At 44.5% G+C, this 22,998-nt stretch overlaps 1 protein-coding gene across 1 annotated transcript in view; it reads right to left on the reverse strand.

The window, feature by feature from the left end:
* The window catches only part of HMCN1 (hemicentin 1), a 314,679-nt gene that overhangs the window by 111,692 nt on the left and 179,989 nt on the right, over positions 1–22,998 (reverse strand). The window contains exons 38-48 of the mRNA XM_081866236.1: positions 21,954–22,130; positions 19,067–19,218; positions 16,489–16,612; positions 14,841–15,016; positions 10,098–10,194; positions 7,232–7,354; positions 6,048–6,209; positions 4,450–4,731; positions 3,358–3,525; positions 1,800–1,913; positions 1,004–1,090 (exon numbers count right to left, since the gene is read on the reverse strand). Coding sequence (XP_081722362.1) covers positions 1,004–1,090; positions 1,800–1,913; positions 3,358–3,525; positions 4,450–4,731; positions 6,048–6,209; positions 7,232–7,354; positions 10,098–10,194; positions 14,841–15,016; positions 16,489–16,612; positions 19,067–19,218; positions 21,954–22,130 — 1,662 coding nt within the window. The remainder of the gene's footprint in view (positions 1–1,003; positions 1,091–1,799; positions 1,914–3,357; positions 3,526–4,449; positions 4,732–6,047; positions 6,210–7,231; positions 7,355–10,097; positions 10,195–14,840; positions 15,017–16,488; positions 16,613–19,066; positions 19,219–21,953; positions 22,131–22,998) is intronic.

Here is a 22,998-nt window from a genome sequence, read left to right on the forward strand (position 1 = left end):
AGACGCGAACCTGGTTCCCCAGATTACGAGTCCACCGCTCTTAACCACTACACCGCACTGGAGAGGAGGGATAGCTCAGTCAACACAGCAGGAGACTCTTAATCTAAAGGTTGTGGGTTCAAGCCCCACGCTGGGCAAAAAGATTCCTGGACTTGATGACCTTCATGGTCCTTTCAAGCTCTACAATTCTAGGAGTGTGAATTCCTGAATCTTCTTCCCCATTTGCAAACCATGGTATGCAAGAGTCAGTATTTTGCCTGCAATTGACCATTATGACCAGCATAGAAGAAATATAAAGCACAATTCTTTCTTGCTTGTTTCCTTCACACTTTGAATCTAACCTATCGATGGCCCTTTAGAACAGAGTGACTGATATCTGTCTGTCTGTTAGTTTTGGGCATATTGTTCGGGAACAAATGGCCCAAGGGAGAAATCATTCCCACTCAACACTTTGCTTAGTCTCCTTTATAAATCCAGGGTGGACCCTATTAATCTGACTCCACCTTCTAACTAGTGGTGAAAGCAACATGGAACACAAGAATTGCCTCCTTATCTTTTGTTCCCAGTAGCCAATTCCTCCTTCAAGCTGTTCTGCTCCATGCCCCAATCAAGCTGGCACGTGGGTGTGTTCGCACATGTGAGAGAAGAGACATTTGAGATTAGCAAGGTCTCCTCATTAAAAAATATATTAAAAACCAAGCTCACGGAAGATCCTGCAGCTCTGCTGCACATAATGTAAGGGTCAAAAGTGGACATAACAGGAGGCTGCCTTTGTTCACCTGTTCAATGGATAAATTGGAAGGTTGGAAGGGACGGCAGCTGAACAGAGAAAGACCTCAACTTCCCAAATTGACTTACTTCATTCACTTTCCCCCCTGGCTTGGCTCACTTCCACATATAAACAGGGCAGACACAGAGATAGGAATGTGGCTGTTCACATCACATCTAATCTGGCCCCAACAAATGGCCAAGTCGCCTGTAATTAAGATAAACCTTGCCTTACCTGTTACTTCACAGGTCAGCATGAGGCTCTGCCTCTCTTTCACTTTCACATCTTCCAGGTTCTTTTCTCCCACAATGCCCGGAGGAACTTTTACATGGTTAAAAACAAACCGAGAAAGCCATATGCATAAGGACATCTAGTTAGCTCACATTAGAAACCATAAATGCTGCTCCATTGTCAGCAACCATATTCTCAAAACATGCGGAGAGGTGAAAATTGTTGCACCTTGTCAAGTATATGATGAAACCTTAAATACACTCATTTACGTTGGGTTTTTTCCTGAGACTTTCAAGGGAAATAAAGAGAGCTGCCATTATTTGTGATATGTGCACTCATCCTATTATCTTCTCAGGTCATTTGGCTGTGATAAAAGTCACAAGGCTCATCTACCCCTTCCTCCCAGGAAAACCCGATTTTGGGCACTGAATCAGAGCAAATATCAGGTTTTCTGCAGATTGATATTTGTAATAATAATAATAATAATAATAATAATAATAATAATAATAATAATTTATTTCTACCCCACCCATCTGGCTGGGTTTCCCCAGCCACTCTGGGCGGATTCCAACAAAAGATTAAAAATACATTAAAACATCAGTCATTAAAAACTTCCCTAAACAGGAAGTTTCAGATGTCTTCTAAAAGTCAGATAGTGGTTTGTTTCCTTGACATCTGATGGGAGGGCATTCCACAGGGCGGGCGCCACTACCAAGAAGGCCCTCTGGAACTATTCATGAATATGAGGAGCGAAAACCCAAAAGTTATTTAACCCTCCTGACAGCTGTTGCATACTCACCTAAAACAGAGAGTTCATAGTTCTTTCTCTCCTCTCCTGCAACGTTAGTCACTACACAGGTGTAGCGACCGGCATCCTTCATATTCACCTGCATCAAGCGCAACATCCTGCCACCTGAAGAGGAGTTATATATTCGCATATTAAATATAGGCTGACAATATATAGTGGCCATATTGGTCCCAGGACACTGTCATAAGAATTTTAAGGGTTCAAATATGGAATATTCATAAATGCACACATATCTAAATATATCAACCAAGTGTCTGAAATAGTACGAGAGAGCAATCCTGAAGCCATTTTGTCTCTCCCAATGACCTCAAATATTCCTCTGCAGAAAGGGAGGCAAATGGGGAAAGCCTTCCCATTGTCTTTTTGCTTACAAATCCTGCCTTAAGGACATATTTGTGTATGAATAGGCTGAGCCTATGAGCTGGATTCAGCAACTAAAGTATTAACCATCACTAAAGAATGGCCAGGCTGCCCATTTGATGTAATCAGTGACCATCTTCAGGTATCCTGGCAGACAGGATTTCTGCTGAAGACCACCTCCTTCTGTGATGTATGAATGATGTTTTGGGGAGTTGTCTTGGGCTACAGGGTGGGCAATTTCAAAAGTCTATATAAGGACTTGTTCAGGGTTCTCCTCCCTCCTGTGTGTATTGAGTGGGGACCCTGTTGCAACAGTTCCTTTAATAAAGATCAGGCTTACTAGCCGCTTTGCTTCTCAATATTCTCTGGTTGGCCTGTTGTTTCCTCCTACTGATAGGGAACCCACTTAAGGACTCTATACAGGCTCCTGGATACCCCATGAAGAAAAGAGGAGCAGTTTTTCTTACACAATACCTTAACATTTCTGCGAATTAAAATGCGAACAGAATGGATTTCTCCCTCAATCACACTTCCTCCTCGTGCCTCCATGAGTTGCTGAGAAAGAGGTAAGTTCTGAATATTGAGGATTCTCCTGCTGCCTTATTAAAAAAGGTAAAGGACCCCTGGCAGTCAAGTCCAGTCGTGAACAATTCTGGGGTTGTGGCGCTCATTTCGCTTTACTGGCCGAGGGAGCTGAAATTTGTCCGCAGACAGTTTTTCCGGGTCATGTGGCCAGCATGGCTAAGCCACTTCTGGTGAAACCAGAGCAGCGCACAGAAATGCTGTTTACCTTCCCCGCTGGAGTGGTACCTATTTATCTACTTGCACTTTGACGTGCTTTCGAACTGCTAGGTTGGCAGGAGCTGGGACCAAGCAACGGGAGCTCCCCCCGTCACGGGGATTCGAACCGCCGACCTTCCGGTCGGCAAGCCCAAGAGGCTCAGTGGTTTAGACCACAGCACCACCTGTGTCCCTGCTGCCTCGTTATCCTACCTCTAATCAGATAGGGTATAATCCAGGAAAAGTATTGCTATGTATTACTGCTGGTGTTGTAAACTAGCTCATATTTCGTTTATTCTTTCCACAGGCTTCTACTTAATTTGACCCTAACTCTGCTGCATAAGGTGTTCATTTTATCTCTCTTTTTTTTAAAAAAGTAACTTCTTCCACTTCAATAACCCCTGCTTACCTGACAGGATTCTTACAGAGCTACTCAAAGAGACAGGCTGCCCGTACTTCAGCCATGTTATTGATGGGTGGGGAATTCCCGAAGCTTCACAAATCAGCGTGACAGGATTTTTCTCGACTACGCTGATGTTTTCAGGCACAGTCAGGTCACCTGCAATGCTTGGAGGGACTGCAAAAAAAGCACACACAAAAAAACCCCAGAAGCAAGGCACATAAGAAAACATAATTCAATAATGGACAGCCAAAGCCGTCTGCTCCATAAAATAACCCACAAATGAAGAATAGGTTAACAGAATGCTTTGGGCAGCTAGTGCTTAGAAATGTCGTCAGTGGGGCAATATGCTCATAATATGCCTGCCCCAAATCTGGGGACTTGGATGAGCTCACAGCAGTTTCCCTTCTTTCTCAAGGAGAGGCAAGGGACTTTCTTGTCTCTCTTGACACAAGGATAGCTGGAAGGGGGACGGGGAGAAACATGCCTTCCTTGTATGAGAACACAACACACATCTCTTAGTGGGAAAATACACACATCCCCTTTGAAAGAGACCCAGAAGTGAGGGGAAAGGAAGCACAAATCACCCAACTCATTTCCTCTCAACACAATTTCCTTGTAACATTGGAAGGAGAACAACATGGACCTCCCGTTTTATGGCTAAGGAAGAGAGAATGTGAGGAGCTCAAACTTTTAGCAGGGGGCCAGTATGAGGAGCACTTGGGGAAAATCTTCAAGATCGGGGAATTATCACTTCATTTACAGTACAGTGGAACCTCGGTTTTCGAACGTAATCTGTTCCAGAAGACCGTTTGACTTCCGAAACATTCGAAAACTGAGACACAAAGGGCTGTCAACAAATTCAATTGAGAAAATTGAAAAACATGCAGCGGAAGCCGTTCGACTTCCAAGGCACGTTCCCAAATGGAAGCATTTATTTCCAGGTTTTCGGCATTCGGGCTCCGAAACGTTCGTCAACAGAGAGGTTTGAGAACCAAGGTTCCACTGTACAACGTTGGGCCAGCACTGTAAAACAGAGTGGAATTGTTGATTTGGCCCCAAACATGCATCTCTTCTGTTGCACACATTTCTCTTGCTCACCGTGAATGCTTAAGTCATATTTCTTGTCAGTCAGTCCTGCCACATTCACAGCAATGCACACATAGCGGCCAGTGTCTGACACCTGAGAGTTTTTAAGCCACAGACGATGTCCTTCGTTCAGTATTTCCACTCCTCTCCCACTGACCAATGGACGGCCATCCTTCATCCAGGTGACAGCTGGCACCGGAATACCTTCTGCCTTGCATTCTAATGAAATATCATTCCCTCGAGTCACAGTTACATCCGACTGCTGGCTTTCGCTGCCCAATATAGTTGGACGAACTATTCGGAGAAACAAAACAACATTCCAGACTTAGCACAAAGAGTTCAGCTTCCGAGAACAAAACTAAATGCGACGCAGAAAATCTGTGACTATAACCGCCCAATGTCTTGTTTTCTTTTGCAGAATGCAGAGAGGGCACGGGGGTGGAATTCCTGTGTAGGGGCATTGCATAGGAAAAGGAAGAGCTTAAGCCTTTACCCCATGCCAATCCTACCCTCCAGGCTACTATTAACTGCAAGATGTGCTCACATGTACTCATATTGTGCCTCCACCCCATGCAGCGGTGGGTGGCAGGATGAGATTGTAAGCTGGGGTGGTAGTGCTCCCTGGGAGAGAGAGAATCGGAGGGTCAGGGCACTGTGGAGGTCAGAACTAATTCAAATGCATAAGTGGAGCCAATGCAACTGCCAAATTAATTGCACAAGGTGGATCTCTTCATTGCCTTGCCCCTCCCAGTAAAAGGTAAAAGGCAAAGGACCCCTGGATGGTTAAGTCCAGTCAAAGTTGACTATGGGGTTGCGGCGCTCATCTTGCTTTCAGGCCGAGGGAGCCGCCGTTTGTCCGCAGACAGCTTTCCAGGTCATGTGGCCAGCAGGACTAAACCGCTTCTGGCACAAGGGAAACCAGAGCGCATGGAAATGCCGTTTACCTTTCCTCCACAGCAGTACCTACTGATCTACTTGCACTGGCGTGCTTTCAAACTGCTAGGTTGGCAGGAGCTGGGACAGAGCAGCGGGAGCTCACTCCGTCATGGGGATTCAAACCACTGACCTTCTGATCAGCAAGCCCAAGAAGCTCAGTGGTTTAGACCACAGTGCCACCCGCGCTGTGTCCCAGTAAGCAGTAGTGACTCTGGTGTTCGGAGGTCAGGTCAGTGCCACCCCACAACCCCCTCTCCACTGCTGGTCCCACCGCTAATCACAGCTCAGAACCAATCATAGCTGCAGTACTGGAGCAAAGAGTAAAAGTTCTCCCCCTGCAAGCCCAAACCAAACCCCCTCTACTGCCGTTTTCAGCAAGAGACGAAAGACGGTGGGAGATCCAATCATGGAACTCCCACAGTATGTTTAGCTTGGCCCCAAAGTTTTGGCAAAACCACCAAGGCTTCTTATTAATCTAATGTGGATAAGGTAAACGGATATTTACAAGTGGAGACTCCAGAGACCACTTTGTGGTCTTGCTGCAGAACAGAGGGTTGAACAAGATAATCGCCTGTTCCATTCTTGTTCTTTGATTGCAAGCCCTGCTTTACTCATCAACGGTAATCGTTTCCAAACCAATGAACGGCCACAAGCAATGTGACATGTTGACCTACCATATACCACCAAGTTATACTCCTTCTTTGCTATTCCAGCAACATTTGAAGCCATACACGCATAGGAAGCGGCATCTGATTTCTCAGCAATGGAAATTTGCAACTGCCTTCCTCCAGATAACACTCTGACCCTACCTGTAGGGTCAGCCAGCAGTGGAGAACCTACAAGAGAAACATCATTTCAGATAAAAATACGGAGCATAGGATGAGGCACATGGTTCAGGATTCTTTGACATGGATTTTATTCCAGTCATATTTCCTGCTGGGCTAGGTCAGCTATACTCCAACACCGTCACAAATGTTGAACCCGACTCCCAGATAGCCAATGAGTGCTGGGCACAGGTGTCACTCAACAGGCATTCTGCCTAAGTCAGTGATGGCTAAACTTCGCCCTCCAGCTGCTTTGGGACTACAATTCCCATCATCCCTGACCACTGGTCCTGTTAGCTAGGGATGATGGGAGTTGTAGTTGTAGACAGCTGGAGGGCCAAGTCTGGCCATCACTGGGCTAAGTGGTATCATTCACCTCCATTTCACTGTGGATTTAGGTCTACAGTCATGAAATTTTGCCTCCATAAAAACTGGTCCTCATGGTCAGAGGTCAAGTAGGAAGAATGATGGGTTAGAAGTCAGCAGCATTGTACTGTATCAAGCTTGCCTCCTGTCCTACTAGGACTGGAGGAGGAAAGCAGTCAAAGGAAGAAAGAGAAAAGTTAAGGGCAGGATCCATTACATTAATGGGTCCAAGGATTCCATGCCTCCGCCTAACTCAGCTTAAACAAAGAAAGAACATTTGATTCGAAAGCACCTTTAACAGAAGCAAATGAGGCTTTAGAAGCAAATGTTCAAATCTGTATCAACTGCTGCTGGCTATACTGACCGTACTCATCACATTCACCCCACGCACTTAAAACACATTTAAAGAGCATGGCTTCCCTCAAAGAATCCCGTTTGCCTCTTACAGAGCTACGATTTACCACACCCTCAAAAAGCTGCAGTTCCCCTTGACTATTTGGGGGAGCCACATGCTTTCAATGCATGGGGTGGGTGTGACGATGCACACTTAGGGGGCTAGGTGAAGAGGGGAGGGTTGCGGGGAAAGCTTTGCAAACCAATGAGATAAAGAGAAGTTGAAGGGAGCAGCTAGCTCCTAAGGAAAGCCCTCACCCATAGCGGTTGCTTACCATTCTTTCTCCAGCTGAGGGCCGGGGGTGGAATTCCACTGGACTCGCATATCATACTGATGAGGTTTCCTTCAATTACTGTCAGACGAGTAAGCGTGTCTGAACTATAAATACTGGCTGGCACTAAAGTGGGGAAATGTCAGAAATAGCTGTTGATCTGTAACTTACAAAATTATTGAGAAATAAAAGGCACCTAACACTGGGCCACTGTAAGAACCAACAGAAGAAGCAAAGTCAGACCCACACAGACCCTTCTTTCAAGTACTGAATTCCTCATGGGCTAAATGGGGTGAGCAGGACACACAACCGAATACCTTCCTTTTTTATTATTATTAATTTTTTATTAAGAAATTTTCTTTTACAAATTTGTTTGAATACAACCATATTTCCCAATTTACAAATTTTTTGACTTCCACCAGCTCCCCCCACAATCCTCATATTTTAATATTTATTCCGCATTTCCTTTATAATATATTGCCAATTTATAATATCTTTACATCTCTTTTTCTCTTTACAATACCCTTTCTCATCACAAAGCCTCTTTAAACAACCGAATACCTTCCATTTGTTCAAACTATTCCTGAGAGCGTACAAAACAGGAACGAAACATTTCTGTTTGAACCTCTTCAACTCTTTCGGTGTTTGAAATAGTAAAGAGAATTAAAAGCTTCAGTGCTGGCAGCAGTTAAAGCCTTCCTTGCATCGCACCAATTTCTACTTCTTATTTCAGTCTCTCGTACTTCAAACCAGTACTGTAATACCACTAAGTCTCCCAGAAGCAAAGCCTTAAACCCAACCTGCTGAATTCTGCCAGCTTTTGTAAAGGGAGATAGCTCTGGGGAAATGGGCCAATACTAGATCAGATGCACAAATTTCCTGGATTTGCAACACCAAAAGGCTGTCCAACGTTGCTTCTGGATCCTGCGTCCAAGCAAAGAATATGTTTCTAAACCATCACTTACAGATGGTTTTCACAGGCAGATCTATGGTTTCCATGAAAAGTAGGAAGTATGATCATTTTGAAGGAAGAGGATTTAGCTTGTAAGAACATCTAGATAAAGGGTGTAGCTAACTTGGTGCCCTCTCAGCGATGCTGGACAATAATAATAGAATATAAAAAACACAATAAAACAACAAACATTAAAATATTCCCAAAACAGGGCTGCCTTCAGATGTCTTCTAAAAGTCAGATAGTTGTTTATTTCCTTGACATCTGATGGGTGCCACTACCAAGAAGGCCCTCTGCCTGGTTCCCTGTAACCTCACAGTGAACCACCAGAAAGCCCTCGGAGCTGGACCTCAGCATCCGGGCAGAACGATGGGGGTGGAGACGCTCCTTCAGGTATAGTGGGCCGAGGCCGTTTAGGGCTTTAAAGGTCAGCACCAATTCTTTGAATTGTGCTTGGAAACGTACTGGGAGCCAATGTAGGTCTTTCAGGACTGGTGTTATATGGTCTTGGTGGCCACTCGTCACCAGTCTAGCTGCTGCATTCTGGATTAATTGTAGTTTCCAGGTCATCTTCAAAGGGAGCCCCACATACAGCGCATTGCAATAATCCAAGCAGGAGATAACTAGAGCATGCACCACTCTGGCAAGACAGTCTGCGGGCAGGTAGGATCTCAGCCTGCGTACCAGATGGAGCTGGTAGACAGCTGCCCCGGACACAGAGTTGATAGAGCTTAAGAGTCAGCGCAACTTGTGTAAAGATTTATTTGCATAGCTGCCATGAAAGATGACAAGGGAAAGTTTTTCCTAACCCTATGTTCTGGCACACTGGCAAACCCTAGGCAACTGGGAAATCCAAACTGAAATAAAAAGTGAAACTTGGGATCAACCACTAGATGCCACCACCAGTCCAGTGCGTAATGTTTCAACCTTCAGGCTATCAGAGCTTGCTTTAACTTATTGTGTGGGGTTGCATAGCATAAATAGGGATGTGAGAAAAACCTGTGAGAGAAATTTGCAATCCATCTTTGGAGAAACAATGCTTCTGTGAATATTATGATCCAGTTCTCCAGCCCAAAGAGCATACAAAAATGCATTTATTAGGGGAAAGTGCACACAAAAATACGCACACTATGGTGTACTACACTCAGGGGAGATGCTTCCAAAAATGCATACATCAGGGGAAACTGCATACCAAAAAACATATATTAGAAGAAATGTGCACAATCATGTGTATAAATCTTTGCACACTCTTTTTTTTAAAAAAAAAAACAAAAACCAGGAACTGATGCAGAAATTCAGCAAAAACTAGAATAATGAAAAACAAACCAATGTTTTCAGATCCATTCTGCTCTAGTTACTAGGTAATGGATCCTTGGCGAAATTACCCATACCCATCCTAGTATCGGGGGCTTGAAAATGAATTTCTCACACTTCCTCACTTTTTTTGTCCTGTGTCCAAGAGGTCTCAAAATGAGCTTGTTTTAAAATAACATAATAAGATTCCCAGGATTGTAAACTACAGATGCAAGAGTGAATATCAGAAAAGCAAATCTTCTGAACTGCAGCACAATTGTGGTCATGCAGATTTCTCAAACCCCTTTCCTAATACAGTCATACCTCGGAGGTCAAACAGAATCTGTTCCGGAAGTCCGTTTGACTTCCAAAACGTTTGACTTCCAAAGCACGGCTTTGGATTGACTGCAGCCAACTGGAAGCTGCGGAAGCCCAGTTGGGTGTTCGGCTTCTGGAACACTCACTTCCGGTTTTCAATCATTTGGGAGCCAGAATGTTCAACTCCCAAGGCATTCGGGAGCCAAGGTACGACTGTATTCACCTAAGCTTTTCAGGTACACCCATTTCATTCACTAATAGAGTTTCGTTCTTTATGAAAGTGATTGCAAAAGCTGCATATCTTACCCCATACATTGACGTTGTAGTTCTTTTCCGTTTTTCCAGCCACATTTGTGGCTTCACAAGTGTAACGTCCAGTATCCTGAGTTTGCACTTCTTTAATCTAGCAAAACACACACAAAACATTCCAGCAATCAGTTACGAATGCATCACAATGTAATAATAATAAATGATAATAATTTTATTTATACCCTGCCCACTCTAGGCTGCTTCCAACAAAATATTAAAATACAATAGTCCACCAAACATTAAAAGCTTCCCTAAACATAGTATAACCTCACTTGCAAATTTACTCACGGGTTTTATAGATTATTGGTCAACAACTGAGTGGGAAGACTGATTGAAAAGCGTTGTTTTCCTACCTCAGTAGATAAAAAGTATTCTCTCTCTACCCTTACATTACAGTAAGAGCTGGTGATGGTTCATCAGCTGGAAATAAATTCTCCTGATTACAGTGGTGCCTCGCAAGACGAAATTAATCCGTTCTGTGAGGCTCTTTGTATAGCGATTTTTTCGTCTTGCGAAGCAAGCCCATTGACAGCTTAGCGGATTAGCGCTATTAGCGGTTTAGCGGCTTTTAGCGGATCAGCTGATAAGCGGCTTATCAGCAAATCAGCTGATAAGCGGTTTAGCGGCTTAGGAAAAAGGGGGGGGAAAGGGGGAGAAACCCGCAGGAACTTGCAAGACATTTCGTCTTGCGAAGCAAGCCCATAGGGAAATTCGTTTTGCAAAGCGCCTCCAAAACGGAAAACCCTTTCGTCTAGCGGGTTTTCCGTCTTGCGAGGTGTTCGTCTTGCGGGGCACCACTGTATACTTGCCACCAGGTTTTGCCTGACTCAAACCTAGAAGCTGACACAGTGTAACAGCTAGGAGACTAAGACAGGGCCGGCTCAGGATATTTTGCTGCCTGAGGCAATGGACAAGATGGCGTCCTCTTCCAAGGCACATGCAGAAGCCAATTTGACTGGTAGTTGAATTGTACACCAATACTGGTGAAAGTATCTTCCATTTGAGGGCAGCAGACTAGTGCCGGGGGTACAGGTCAGGCCACAGGGCACTTACAGCTCTGTCCCCTCCCTGCACCTCAGCATCTGCCACCTGAGGCAACAGCATCACCCTGCCCCATCATAGGGCCAGTGCTAGACTAAGCTATGAACCATGAAGTTCCTGGTTTAAATCTCCCCTCTATCATAAACCCACTAACTTTAGGCTACTTAGTCTCAGCCCCCAACTTACACAGGACAATAATACAGCGGTGCCTCGCAAGACGAAAAGAATCCGTTCCGCGAGTCTCTTCGTCTTGCGGTTTTTTCGTCTTGCGAAGCAAGCCCATTAGTGGCTTAGTGGATTAGCGCTATTAGCGGCTTAGTGGCTTAGTGGATCAGCTGATAAGCGGCTTAGCGGATAAGCGGATAAGCGGCTTAGCGGATCAGCTGATAAGCTGATAAGCGGCTTAGCGGCTTTGAAAAAGGGGGGGAAAGGGGGAAAAAACCCGCAGGAACTTGCAAGACATTTTCGTCTTGCAAAGCAAGCCCATAGGAAATTCGTTTTGCGAAGCACCTCCATATCGGAAAACCCTTTCGTCTAGCGGGTTTTCCGTCTTGCGAGGCGTTCGTCTTGCGGGGCACCACTGTACTAAGCTTACCTAACAGGGCTGTTGTTAAGATTATAACAAGCTGTTATCCCCAATATATAAAAAGGGTGATAAGAAAAACCCTGCCAATTATAGACCCATTAGTTTGTTAGATGTAGCCTTTAAACTATATTTCAGGCTCCTTCTTGGGAGACTGGAAGAATGAGCAGATACAAATAAGGTGATATCTGAAGTCCAGGCAGGTTTCCAAAGAGGGAAATCCACATTGGACCAGTGCTTTGTGATGAACTTTCTGCTACGTAAATACATCCATAATTTGAAGCAAAAATTATATGTCGCTTTTATCAATCTAAAGTCAGCTTTCGATACGGTCCCAAGACATGCATTGTGGCAAAAATTGGAAGAGACAAATATAGACCTCTGGCTATTATTTCTCATCAAAACATTATATACTGACACATCAATTCAAGTAAAGGTGGATCTGGCTGGCCATCTTACCACTAGAATTAAGACCATTACTGGTGTCAAACAGGGATGCATTTTGGCACCTTACCTGTTTAATTTTTATATTAATGACATGGTTAAACAAGCTGTTATATGTGAAGTGCAAAAGTGCACTGAGGTACAGGAGTGTTAAACTAAGCTCCCCAGCAGCCGGTCTCCAGCACTTTACCTCCTCTACCAGGTTACCTCCGGCTCTGGTCTTCACGTAAACGGGGTACATTAAGCCCTGGATCAAGGGAACCCTGTCGTCTACCTTGTAATCAAACAGCAGGCCTTATAAATCCTTTGCGCCAAAGTGCACTCCCCACTCTGAGCAACCCATAAGGTAGCCACACAGACTCTTTTATTTGCCTTCCATTTATGCTTGATTTTGAACCTGGCCAACATCCTGCCTTCAGTCGTGTGATTTGCCCGTGGCCGTTTTGATCCTCGTTTGCTTGTGCCAAAACGAGGGCCACCCCCTTGTCTTAGAACTTGGCCTGACATTATTCGAGCAAAATCAGAAGCATATTTCGAGAGTTCAGCTCCAGCTAAAACATCACCACCACCACCACTTATTATTTGTAGAAGCATCTGAAATGCGCTAGGCACTGTACCAAATAATTTAGAAAGCATAAGTCCCTGGGCCTGCAGGCACACAATTTTTTAAAAAAGAGATGAAACAAAAAGACAGGAAAGATGGAAGCAGGGGGCGATTTTCTGCGCCGGCTGGCAAAGGAAGTAAAAGAAGGGGGAAAGAGTTAAAAGAATACAATAAACAGAGCTGATCCAATGCATTCTGCTGTTTACAGAAGACCAGTCAAGTTATTTCAGCATCTGAGGCAGGAAATCCTACAGTGCTTCTCCCACTGTAAAATTACAACCACAATAAATTAAACAAACCATTTTCTGCCTTTTCAGGGCACCCACAATCAGCTGCCCTGTGCTGCCACCTCGCTCTCCCTAGTGGTAGGGCCAGCTCTGACAACAACAGTCTAGGAGCAGGAAAGGATTTATTGAAAAATAAAATATGCCATCAAAGAGAAATATGAGAGATGAAATATGAGGTTTTAAAAATATATTAAAGTGAGACTAAGATGTGAGCAGCCAAATATTTAGAGGGAGACAGTACCACGCAGAAGGGATCACAAAGAGGGAATGGAAATGAGAAGCAGCCCAGGAGTGGAGATTTAATAAGAAGATTAGTGTTTGAGGAATGGAGGAAATGAGGGGAAGGGGGAGAGGGCATAACAAAGACAGGCAGGAGTGGCCAAGACCATGGAGAAATTTAAAGATTTAAAAGAAGATTAAACTTGATATGAAACAATAAGGGAAACCGGTGAAGGGAAACGTATACTGTACGTGGACATACGTAGGTGGAAAAATATTGAGGGAAGCAACATTGTTCAGTAAGACTAGACTTGTTCTTCAAGAGGGATTCAAGCATCTATAAGTTGTCAGTGAATCTTGACCTTGAGCAAAATTCAGTGCAAGCTCAGAATCTCCTAATGAGGCTAAACCTCTGCAATAATTCTACAGGAAGTCAACTAATTCAGTAAGTTGGCAAAATTCCACAGGCGGTTTTTGCCTGTCTCACTTCTCCCCAATAGTCACACGACCTAGGGTGCCAGTTCCCTGAGAAAGGTCCGCTATATCAGCACTAGAGTGACAGAGTGCCTTAATCCATTTTAATTGCACAAACCTAAATTTCCTGGTGTGGGCTTGAAATCACCCCTGCACCCAGTCTGGAGGTAAAGGTACCCTTGACCATTAGGTCCAGTCGTGACTGACTCTGGGGTTGCAGCGCTCATCTCGCTTTACTGGCTTCCGGGTCATGTGGCCAGCATGACTAAGCCGCTTCTGGCAAACCAGAGCAGCACACGGAAATGCCGTTTACCTTCCTGCCGGAGCGGTACCTATTTATCTACTTGCACTTTGACGTGCTTTCGAACTGCTAGGTTGGCAGGAGCAGGGACCGAGCAATGGGAGCTCACCCCATCGTGGGGATTCAAACCGCCGACCTTCTGATTGGCAAGTCCTAGGCTCTGTGGTTTAACCCACAGCACCACCCACGTCCCATCAGTCTGGAGGTACCTTTACTCTATTTATACATTAGCTGCTTAAAACGCAGCAAGATCATTTTTCTGCACCATGTTCCAATTGCCATACATACCAGAGAAGAGGCAAGGATGTCTTCACCCAACAAGCACTGCCTGATTTGTTTTCCCACGCCCCAAACCCCACCCCCTAAATGCCTATTCAACGAATCTATCATTTGCGCCCATGTTGTCAACTGCACATGTGCAACAGAGGTTTCTAGTGTACACACCCCAGCTCAGCTGCAGCTTTCATTTTCATATTGGACATGTTGTCAACTGCACATGTGCAACAGAGGTTTCTAGTGTACACACCCCAGCTCAGCTGCAGCTTTCATTTTCAACTTGCACGGGAACTGGTTTGAGGGAAAGCAGCAGTCTTTCTCAAGAAACTGCAGGATACTTATGGATTGTGTCTAGCTTCACATGTGCTCAGCTTCAAGCGCAAATAAAAGGAAATGTGCCCACAGCTTCTGTGTCAAGAATCACAGTGCCAGTTGAGCCTTGTGTATCATTAGCGTCAGGGGTCATAAGGATGAAAGACTTGAGAGGGGGAAAGTTTTATTTTTAACTTACCTTCAAAACACTTCCACCTTCAGTGATGCTGAGACCCAGTTTCTTCAGCAATGGCTGGCCATCCTTCAGCCACTCTAAGGTTGGTGGGGGGATGGCATTGCTCTGGCAGTGGAGCTCCAGATCTTCGCCCATAACCACAGAGACATTCTGTTCCTCTCCCATAATGTTTGGTGGAACTGAAGCATGTTAAGATATAATGTCATCACTTTTTGCTGCAGCAAAGGAAACTAGTCTCTCTCCCCTAACAGTGAGCTGGTGTCCCTAGTCATGGAACCAAAGGATAGGCAAGAACCAGGGCTGGATTTAGGTTTGATGAGGCCCTAAGCTACTGAAGGTAATGGGGCCCTTTATATGTCCAGCTGTCCTTTGTCAACAACAAATTGTCGCTGTTCTTTGTGTTGAATATATGCTAATTTATAGACCTAATAGGTATCTAAAGCCATTTAGAAACACTGTTGTTGTATATACATTTTATTTTATTTGTTTTTTATCTTATATTTTGGAAGTGTACATCCAGTTGTTTTTTCCTTTAAATTTTTTTGGGGCCCCCAAGAGAGTGGGCCCCTAAGCTACAGCTTGTTTAGCTTATACCTAAATCTGGCACTGGCTAGAACTCTGAAAGCTTGACTCTCAGTCTCCCATAAAGAACCTCTAAATGTAGCCCATTTTGATTCCCCCACCCCCCAAAAATTCTCCCAAACACTGGTGTTTCTAATAATTAATCTAAAACAGCTAATATCCAAATTGGCTCATGGAGGTTACACACATGATTTAGAACCCTGATTGTGCTACAATCAGTTACTTTACTTATTATTACTTAATCATGAATTTGACTTTAATGCAAATCTGGATGCTTCTTTTTCCCAACTGAGGGCAAATTTCATTAACCATTTAATGTGAAGTTATTATTCTTTTGTTAAAGAAAGAAAGTGTCCGTGCCACTCCTAGCTCTCTCTTTTTGAACTATCCTGTAAGTTGGTGGCATCACCCATGAACTGTTCATTGAGAAACACGAGTTTTTGAAATTAACCGTGCGTGTCCTTAACTGTGAGCAAATGGAAGATGGAAACAGGAGACAACAGGACTGGTGTACATTCAAAGCGTGCAGCATTTCCCCAGAGACAAATATTTAGTTAACCAAGAAACAGAAGATTAAAGTGGCTCCATTTTGTAGAATGGTGTAGATCAACAATGCTGTTTCTTTTAAACAGTAATCAAAATCGTTTCGTAAGACCAAGTAGACAAATCCCACCCATCCCCCAATTTCTTCCTCTGACCTCTCCATCTCGGGTGAAAAATATTTTTGGTCCCCCCTCTCCGCTCCTCACATGAATGGTTGACTAACAAATTGCCACAATATATTTATAAATGTCTGTTCTATGGGCACCACTGTATTTGAATGAAACGCCGCACCCCATAAAAACCCAGGCAACTTCCCCAACAAGCAAAGCACTCCTAGTTTTTGTTTTTTTTTAAATGGGAGTGGCAGAAGGTTTTGGTGGCCACCAAGAGGGGTGTCTGAGGGCACTGTGCCACTGTGCCCACGGGCACCAGAGTGATCATCCCTGTTCTAATTCATCAAGAGATATGTTGTTTCAGTCCCTGGCAGTTCTTCCAATGTTTATGCTTGGGAAAGTGGAGTCCTCACCGTGAACTTTGAGATCAATATCCCTCTGTTTCTCCCCTGCAGCGTTAACCGCAACACACGTGTACCTTCCTGAGTCACTGATCTGTGCGCTTGTCAGTGCCAGGATACGACCTCCAGAAAGAATCTTAAAAAAAGAGAGGTAAAATTGTCAAAAAGTGACATGAATCGTGGCATGTAATTGACAAACATAATATCAAGTTGCATCAATCATACAATGCAATTTTCCTATCCTGTTTGGTTTTATCTTTACAATACTTCCACAGATCTCTATGATATCTGTTCCTGTCTTACTACTCTGCACTTATTAATATCAATTTATTCATTTTTTAGTGACTAACCTAGGGATTTCTCTAAAATGCCAGAAAAGGCTTGATTATTTTCATATTGAATTACAATCCTGACTGCAATTCAAAATCAGGTGTCTTCATGTTCCTCATTATTTCCCAGCGAATAAAGAAAAATGAAGTGTGACGGGGTCATAAACTCTCCCCCAAAACTACCTTGTGAGCTCTGCCATCATGTCCCCCAAGCATAGGTAAAGGTAAAGAGACCCCTGACCATTAGGTCCAGTCATGGCTGACTCTGGAGTTGCGGCGCTCATCTCACTTTATTGGCCGAGGGAGCCGGCGTCCAGCTTTCGGGTCATGTGGCCAACATGACTAAGCCGCTTCTGGCGAACCAGAGCAGCACACGGAAACGCCGTTTACCTTCCCGCCGGAGTGGTACCTATTTATCTACTTGCACTTTGACGTGCTTTCGAACTGCTAGGTTGGCAGGAGCAGGGACCGAGCAACGGGAGCTCACCCCATCGCGGGGATTCGAACCGCCGACCTTTTGATCGGCAAGCCCTAGGCTCTGTGGTTTAACCCACAGCGCCACCCGTGTCCCTGGTTATTATTACAAGAATGGAACCACATTAGCTGGCTGCAGCAAGCGAGAACGTAATCTCCTTCCATTCCTGGTGTTTGGAAACCTATTATGACAGTGACCCAGGCACCAGCGTGTGTGAGACAGATGGCCCTTTCTGCCTTCACTACTAAGGAATGGCACAAAAATCTGTGGCTCCTATGTGGTGTGTGTGTCATAACTAGAGTATTTCAAATCAGGCATTGGACTTCAAGATCCAACAATCGCAGGCAGAGTGGACAACGGTTAGGACCTGCCCTCTGCCATAGCAGCCAAAGCATTGGGACGTTTCCTGCTGGAGGGAGATGTTTCTGGCCTCTCCGTCCGGCTGGATAAATTGAGTTAGCTTGCCTGCCAGATTGGACCAGGTGGACTCGAGTTGAGCTCACTCTGGGGGGCAGTCCTGACTGGGTCCACAGAGGACTCCACTCAGGGCTACTCCCCGGGGATAAAAACAGGCACCTGGCTCACTGCAAACCCTATTTATTTATTTTTTGCATCTCGCTCCCAACCTCCCTATCATTGTCCTTGCTTCTACCAGCCTCGTGGGTAACATGGGGTAATCTGACCTTGCTATGAACTAAGTTGGCTGGTCGGGGGAGGAATTTCCCCCCCTGCCAGGTAAATTGGCTAACCTAGGAGGTTTTCGCCTTCCTCACAGCAATCATCACTACTTTGGAAGGTAAGGTGTCAGATATAACCTAGGCATGGCTGCAGGGGAGGTTGTAAATCTCTACCTGCCCCTCTGTGGGAATATGGGTATCCTGTTAAAAGGAGGTGCTCCAGTCTGGATTCCCAGGTACAAGGACTAGGGTCAAAGCACGCCCTGAAATGGCAATCCCTGAGAAGCTGGCACCTGGTTTGCATGTGTCAGACTCTGTCATGCTTTAACCAAGCCCTAACATGGAAGCATGGATCAATTTCCCATTATTATTATTTTTAAAATTTTATTTTCTGCCCTATACCCGGGGGTCTCAGGGCAGTTCACAGCAAAAAATCAAGATATAAAACCACAAAATATGTAATAAAAATAACTACTGTAGTGCTGATTTTTGTGCACAGGCATGGTCCTCACAATAAACGGATTTGATTTGTAATAAAAATAAAAACAAACCAACAGCCCCCCTCCAAAAAAAATAACATTTTAAGAGGGTATAGGATGTAAATCTGATCAACCAAAGGCCTGGTTAAAAAGGAACGTTTTTGCCTGGCGCTTAAAGGTTACAATGAAGGCGCCAGGAGAACGTCCCTGGGGAGAGCATTCCACAGACGGGGAGCCACTACTGAGAAGGCCCCGTTCTCGTGTTGCCACCCTCCAGACCTCTCAAGGAGAAGGCACAGGAAGGCGGGCCCCAGAAAATGATCTCAGGGTCTGGGTAGGTTCATATGGAAAGAGGCGGTCTTTGAGGTATTGCGGTCCTGAGCCATTCACCTCCCATTGTCTCGGCTGCAATGTGGCTTTTCACAGAGCACTCATTTTTGGCGCAGCAAACAAAGGTGCAGAAAAGGGAGAACACTACAAACAGACCATGCTAAGCAGTAATCACAGGGTCATTTCCAGGGTGGGATTTGGGGAAGCCCCTTGACTGCCACCGAAAAGCTCAGGCCACCAATTTAATTAAATAAACTAGTTTAAATAGTCCTGGAACCCTCGACAGTAGCATCAAAGTACCTGGAGTCCATTTGAGAAACTAGAAACAGGGCTACCATCTTTCAGCCAGGTCAGAATGGGAACAGGGATCCCACGAGCTTCACATTCCAGTCGAACCGGATTATTAACCACAACAGTTACCATTTCGTTGTTGCCAGAAATGGAGGGTGAAACTGAGAAGAGGAGTAGGAAGAAGAAGAATTAAGTGTTCGAAAGCCCCATCTATTCGGATGCGCGTGAGTCTTGTCTTTTCTGAATGGGATTAAACTTTGGTGGTTCCTCAGCCTTTTTCCATCTGTCTCCCCGCCCTCTCCCCAAGTTTGGGCTTAGAATGGTATATAACAGGCACGTCCAAAGTCCGTTTTGGGGACCTAATCTGGCCTTTTAATCAGTCAGTTTAATCCGGCCCCATGGCAGTTTATTTCCTGGGGTAAAATCCTTAAAAAAGTTCAAGAACTTCAACCCTTAAAAAAGCTTGTTATGTACTGAGTTGAATAGGATCCAAAATGCAGCAGTCTGATTGGTCCTAGAACAATAGGATCCAAAATGCAGCTGTCTGATTGGTCCTAGAACAATGCAGCAGTATGATTGGTCTGCAGAAGCCACCAAATCCAGCTCCAGATGGAAGTGAATCCACAACCTGATTGGCCTACAGGAGAATTCCGGAATTAGCCAATCACGTGCAGCCCATTGTGTAAATAATGTATATAAAACAAATACTTTGGGGAAACTTTCATTCCTCCTCACCACTATTAGCTGAATAAAGAGCATGAAATCCACTCTAGACTCTGAGTATATTTCAAAGCTCAACAACTTCAATCCTAGGAAAAGGTTAACAACTTTGGTCGGCCCTCATGGCCCTTCACTTCATCAAATCTGGCCCTCTTTGAAAAAAGTTTGGACACCACTGCTATATAATATCACTGGCGCCAAACATTTCTTGCAATTAATAGTTGGGTGGAGTTAACGGCTGTTGGCTGTGTCTTGGGCCACAGCAGCTGAAAAGGAAATGTGCTGCTCCCAAGTCATTATAAATCAATTAATATTAAAAGCAACTGAACACAGTTTCTGTTTAGCTCAGAGGGAGAATCTGACTCTGACAAGCCAGCATGCCAAATCTTAGTAGTGCATTTGCAAGCCCATCTCTCAAACAACCAATCAAACATATGCAAGAATAGCTGTCTAATGGGGCTTTTTTTAAGAGTGACTTTCCATTAGTGCTTTAGGAGCAAAGAAATAACAATAACAATAATGATATAGCACTAATCCTGCAGAAGTAGCATAGTAGCTGACAACTTCTGAAGGCAGCCCTGTATCAGGAAGCTTTTAATGTATGTCTTACTGTGTTTTTATATATTAAGTTGGAAGCTGCCCAGAGTGGCTGGGGCAGCCCAGTTGAATGGGTGGAGTATAAGCAATAAATTATTGTTGTCATTATTACTGTACAAGCATTACTCGTTTGATTGACAGCTAATCAGTTTGGGGTTTTTTGTATTTTGAAAAACTTTCTTCCTAGCTTTTGCCAAAAGGAGAAGACATTTTTTGCTCTGGTGGTCTTTTGCCTTGCTAAGTGTCTGATGGCACATATTCTCTGTGGTCTCGTCCTCTGCCAGTGGCGTAGCGTGGGTTGTCAGCACCCGGGGCAAGGCAAGTAATTTGCGCCCCCTAACCCGTGGATTTGCACCCCCTAACCCTAACCCCCAGATGTTGCGCCCGGTGCGGCCGGCCCCCCCTGCACCCCCCACGTTACGCCACTGTCCTCTGCTGCTACCCTGCTATTGAACTTTAATCCAAGCTTTCATTTTCTGATATTAATATGATTTTCTGATATTAAAAGTGTTCTATGCCAGCCTGATTTATGGGCATTGGAGGACAGGACAGACATGTCTAGTAGTAGCAGTAGTAATAATCTTCCTCATATAAATGTTTTTTCATGATTGTGCAATATTTTTGAATTATAAAGTAACAAGTGCTGCAAATTACAGTGGAATCTCAGAAGCCGAACGCCTGTAAACTTGAATGTTTCGGCTCTTGAATGATCGGAAACCAGACGTGATTGTTCCGGTTTTCGAATGATTTTAAGAAGCCGAATGTCCGGCGCAGCTTCCGATTGGATGCAGGATGCTCCTGCAGCCAACTGGAAGCTGCGCCTTGGAAGTCAAACATTTTGGAAGTCAAACGGACTTCTGGAACAGATTCCGTTCAACTTCCAAGGTACATCTGTAATACATTTTTTGATAAAGAAAGAGGCTTAATAACAAGGGTAAAGGGGCTGAGCAATTACCAAGACAAACCAGGGTTTGTATTCCCCATACACACAAAGATTGTGGCAAGGAAACCAAGGAGAACATAAATTTATTTTTTCTCTCGTTGCCCTCAAAGGGAAGAACAAACACCTTGGCTTGTGCATTTAAATCTGTATGAATTTTTTGGACCCAAGTAAAAACCTGTGTTCTGTAGTTGCATCTGATTTGGCCAGACTATAAGAAAACAATGGAATTTTATTTTATTATTTTTTAAAAAACACATTGTTGTTGGAAGTGGTTAAAGGTGTCTCGAGGGTCTGAAAAGGTTGACGGCTACTTGAGTGAAAGACTAGCAACAAGGAAATAAACACTTCAGTTTGCTGAAAAGGCAACATTAAAATCTGTCTTCCAGACACGACTACACTGCACAGTTCTGTCGAGGAAAAACTTCAGAACGGAGTGTTCTCCCATTTTTAAGTTTTGCCGGTGCTACAGAACTGAGCTCTGGACTAAATCTTTCCTGAGTTTTCTCCTGGGAAACGATTTTAACGAGTACCTGGAAGCTATTAAGTGCACAAAATAAAACATGAAAAGAGCAGATGAAATGCGGAGAGGTGTTTCTCCCCTCGAGCAGTCCTTCTTTTATGAGAAGAAATATTTACCGTGAACCTGGAGGCTGTAGAACAGCTCGGCTATTCCTGCTGCATTCGCCACAACGCATTTATAAACGCCAGTGTCGGAGATGTGGGCGCCATCAATCTGCAAAACCTGCCCTCTGTTCAAGAAGCTGACGCTGGCGGTGTTGGTGAGAGGGTGGTTATCTTTGTACCACGTGATGACTGAAGAGGAAATTAAGTAAAAGAGGCTGGTGAGATGGGTCTAGAATTCGCTGCTATGAATTTATCTAAAACTCAAAAGCTCCTTGGAAGGGGCGAGGGAAGGCAACTGCCTGTTATGTTCAAATGCCACTCATGCACAAAAGTAAAACAGAGGCTTTGAGTGCCTCCGTCTTGGATGGCAAATGCAGAAAAGCAATGGCGGTGGGCGGGTGGGGAAAAAATTAAGGATTTCCTTCTCACTTTTGAAATGCAAACAAGCTCAGCGTTAGGACTAGGGCTGGGCAATATATCGACCAGTTTGAAGTCCATATTGTGATATCGGTTTAATAATTTTTGACCTGGCAAAATCATTATGTGCGTGTGACTGCGTGCTATGTAAAAATCCCAACGTTGGAAAACTGGTCAAGCCAGCCAACGCTTCTCTCGATTCCTGCAGCTCCTGTTAACTCTGCTGACTCAGCTCTTGAGAATTACGAGAGCAGGCAAAAATCGTGATGCAGGAAAAATTGTGAAGTCAGCCAACGCCTCTACCTAGCTCCATCCTTATTTCAGACATCATAAAATATGGCATATCAGAATGTTTAGCTTGTGTTTATCACAGTGTTGAAAACCCAGCCCTAATTAGGCCACAAGGCTATATCCGAAGCAACACTAAGTCATGGTCCCATCAACACTAGGATTTCTACTTGTGCAATGGAACTTCCCCCCGCCATGCCCCCTAAATCTATTATAGGGGCTCCTTCCAACCCTCTGGAACAGATTTGGAGAGGGTGCAGGGCAAAAGAAAGGGGAGAAAGTCCCGTTGTACCCCAGCGGGAAAACTTGCGCTAAGAGGATGTGTTAGAGGGATTGTTGTTGTTGTTGTTGT

This window comes from Podarcis erhardii, assembly GCF_964252035.2.
Source record: "Podarcis erhardii genome assembly, chromosome: 6".
Lineage (NCBI taxonomy): Eukaryota > Metazoa > Chordata > Lepidosauria > Squamata > Lacertidae > Podarcis > Podarcis erhardii.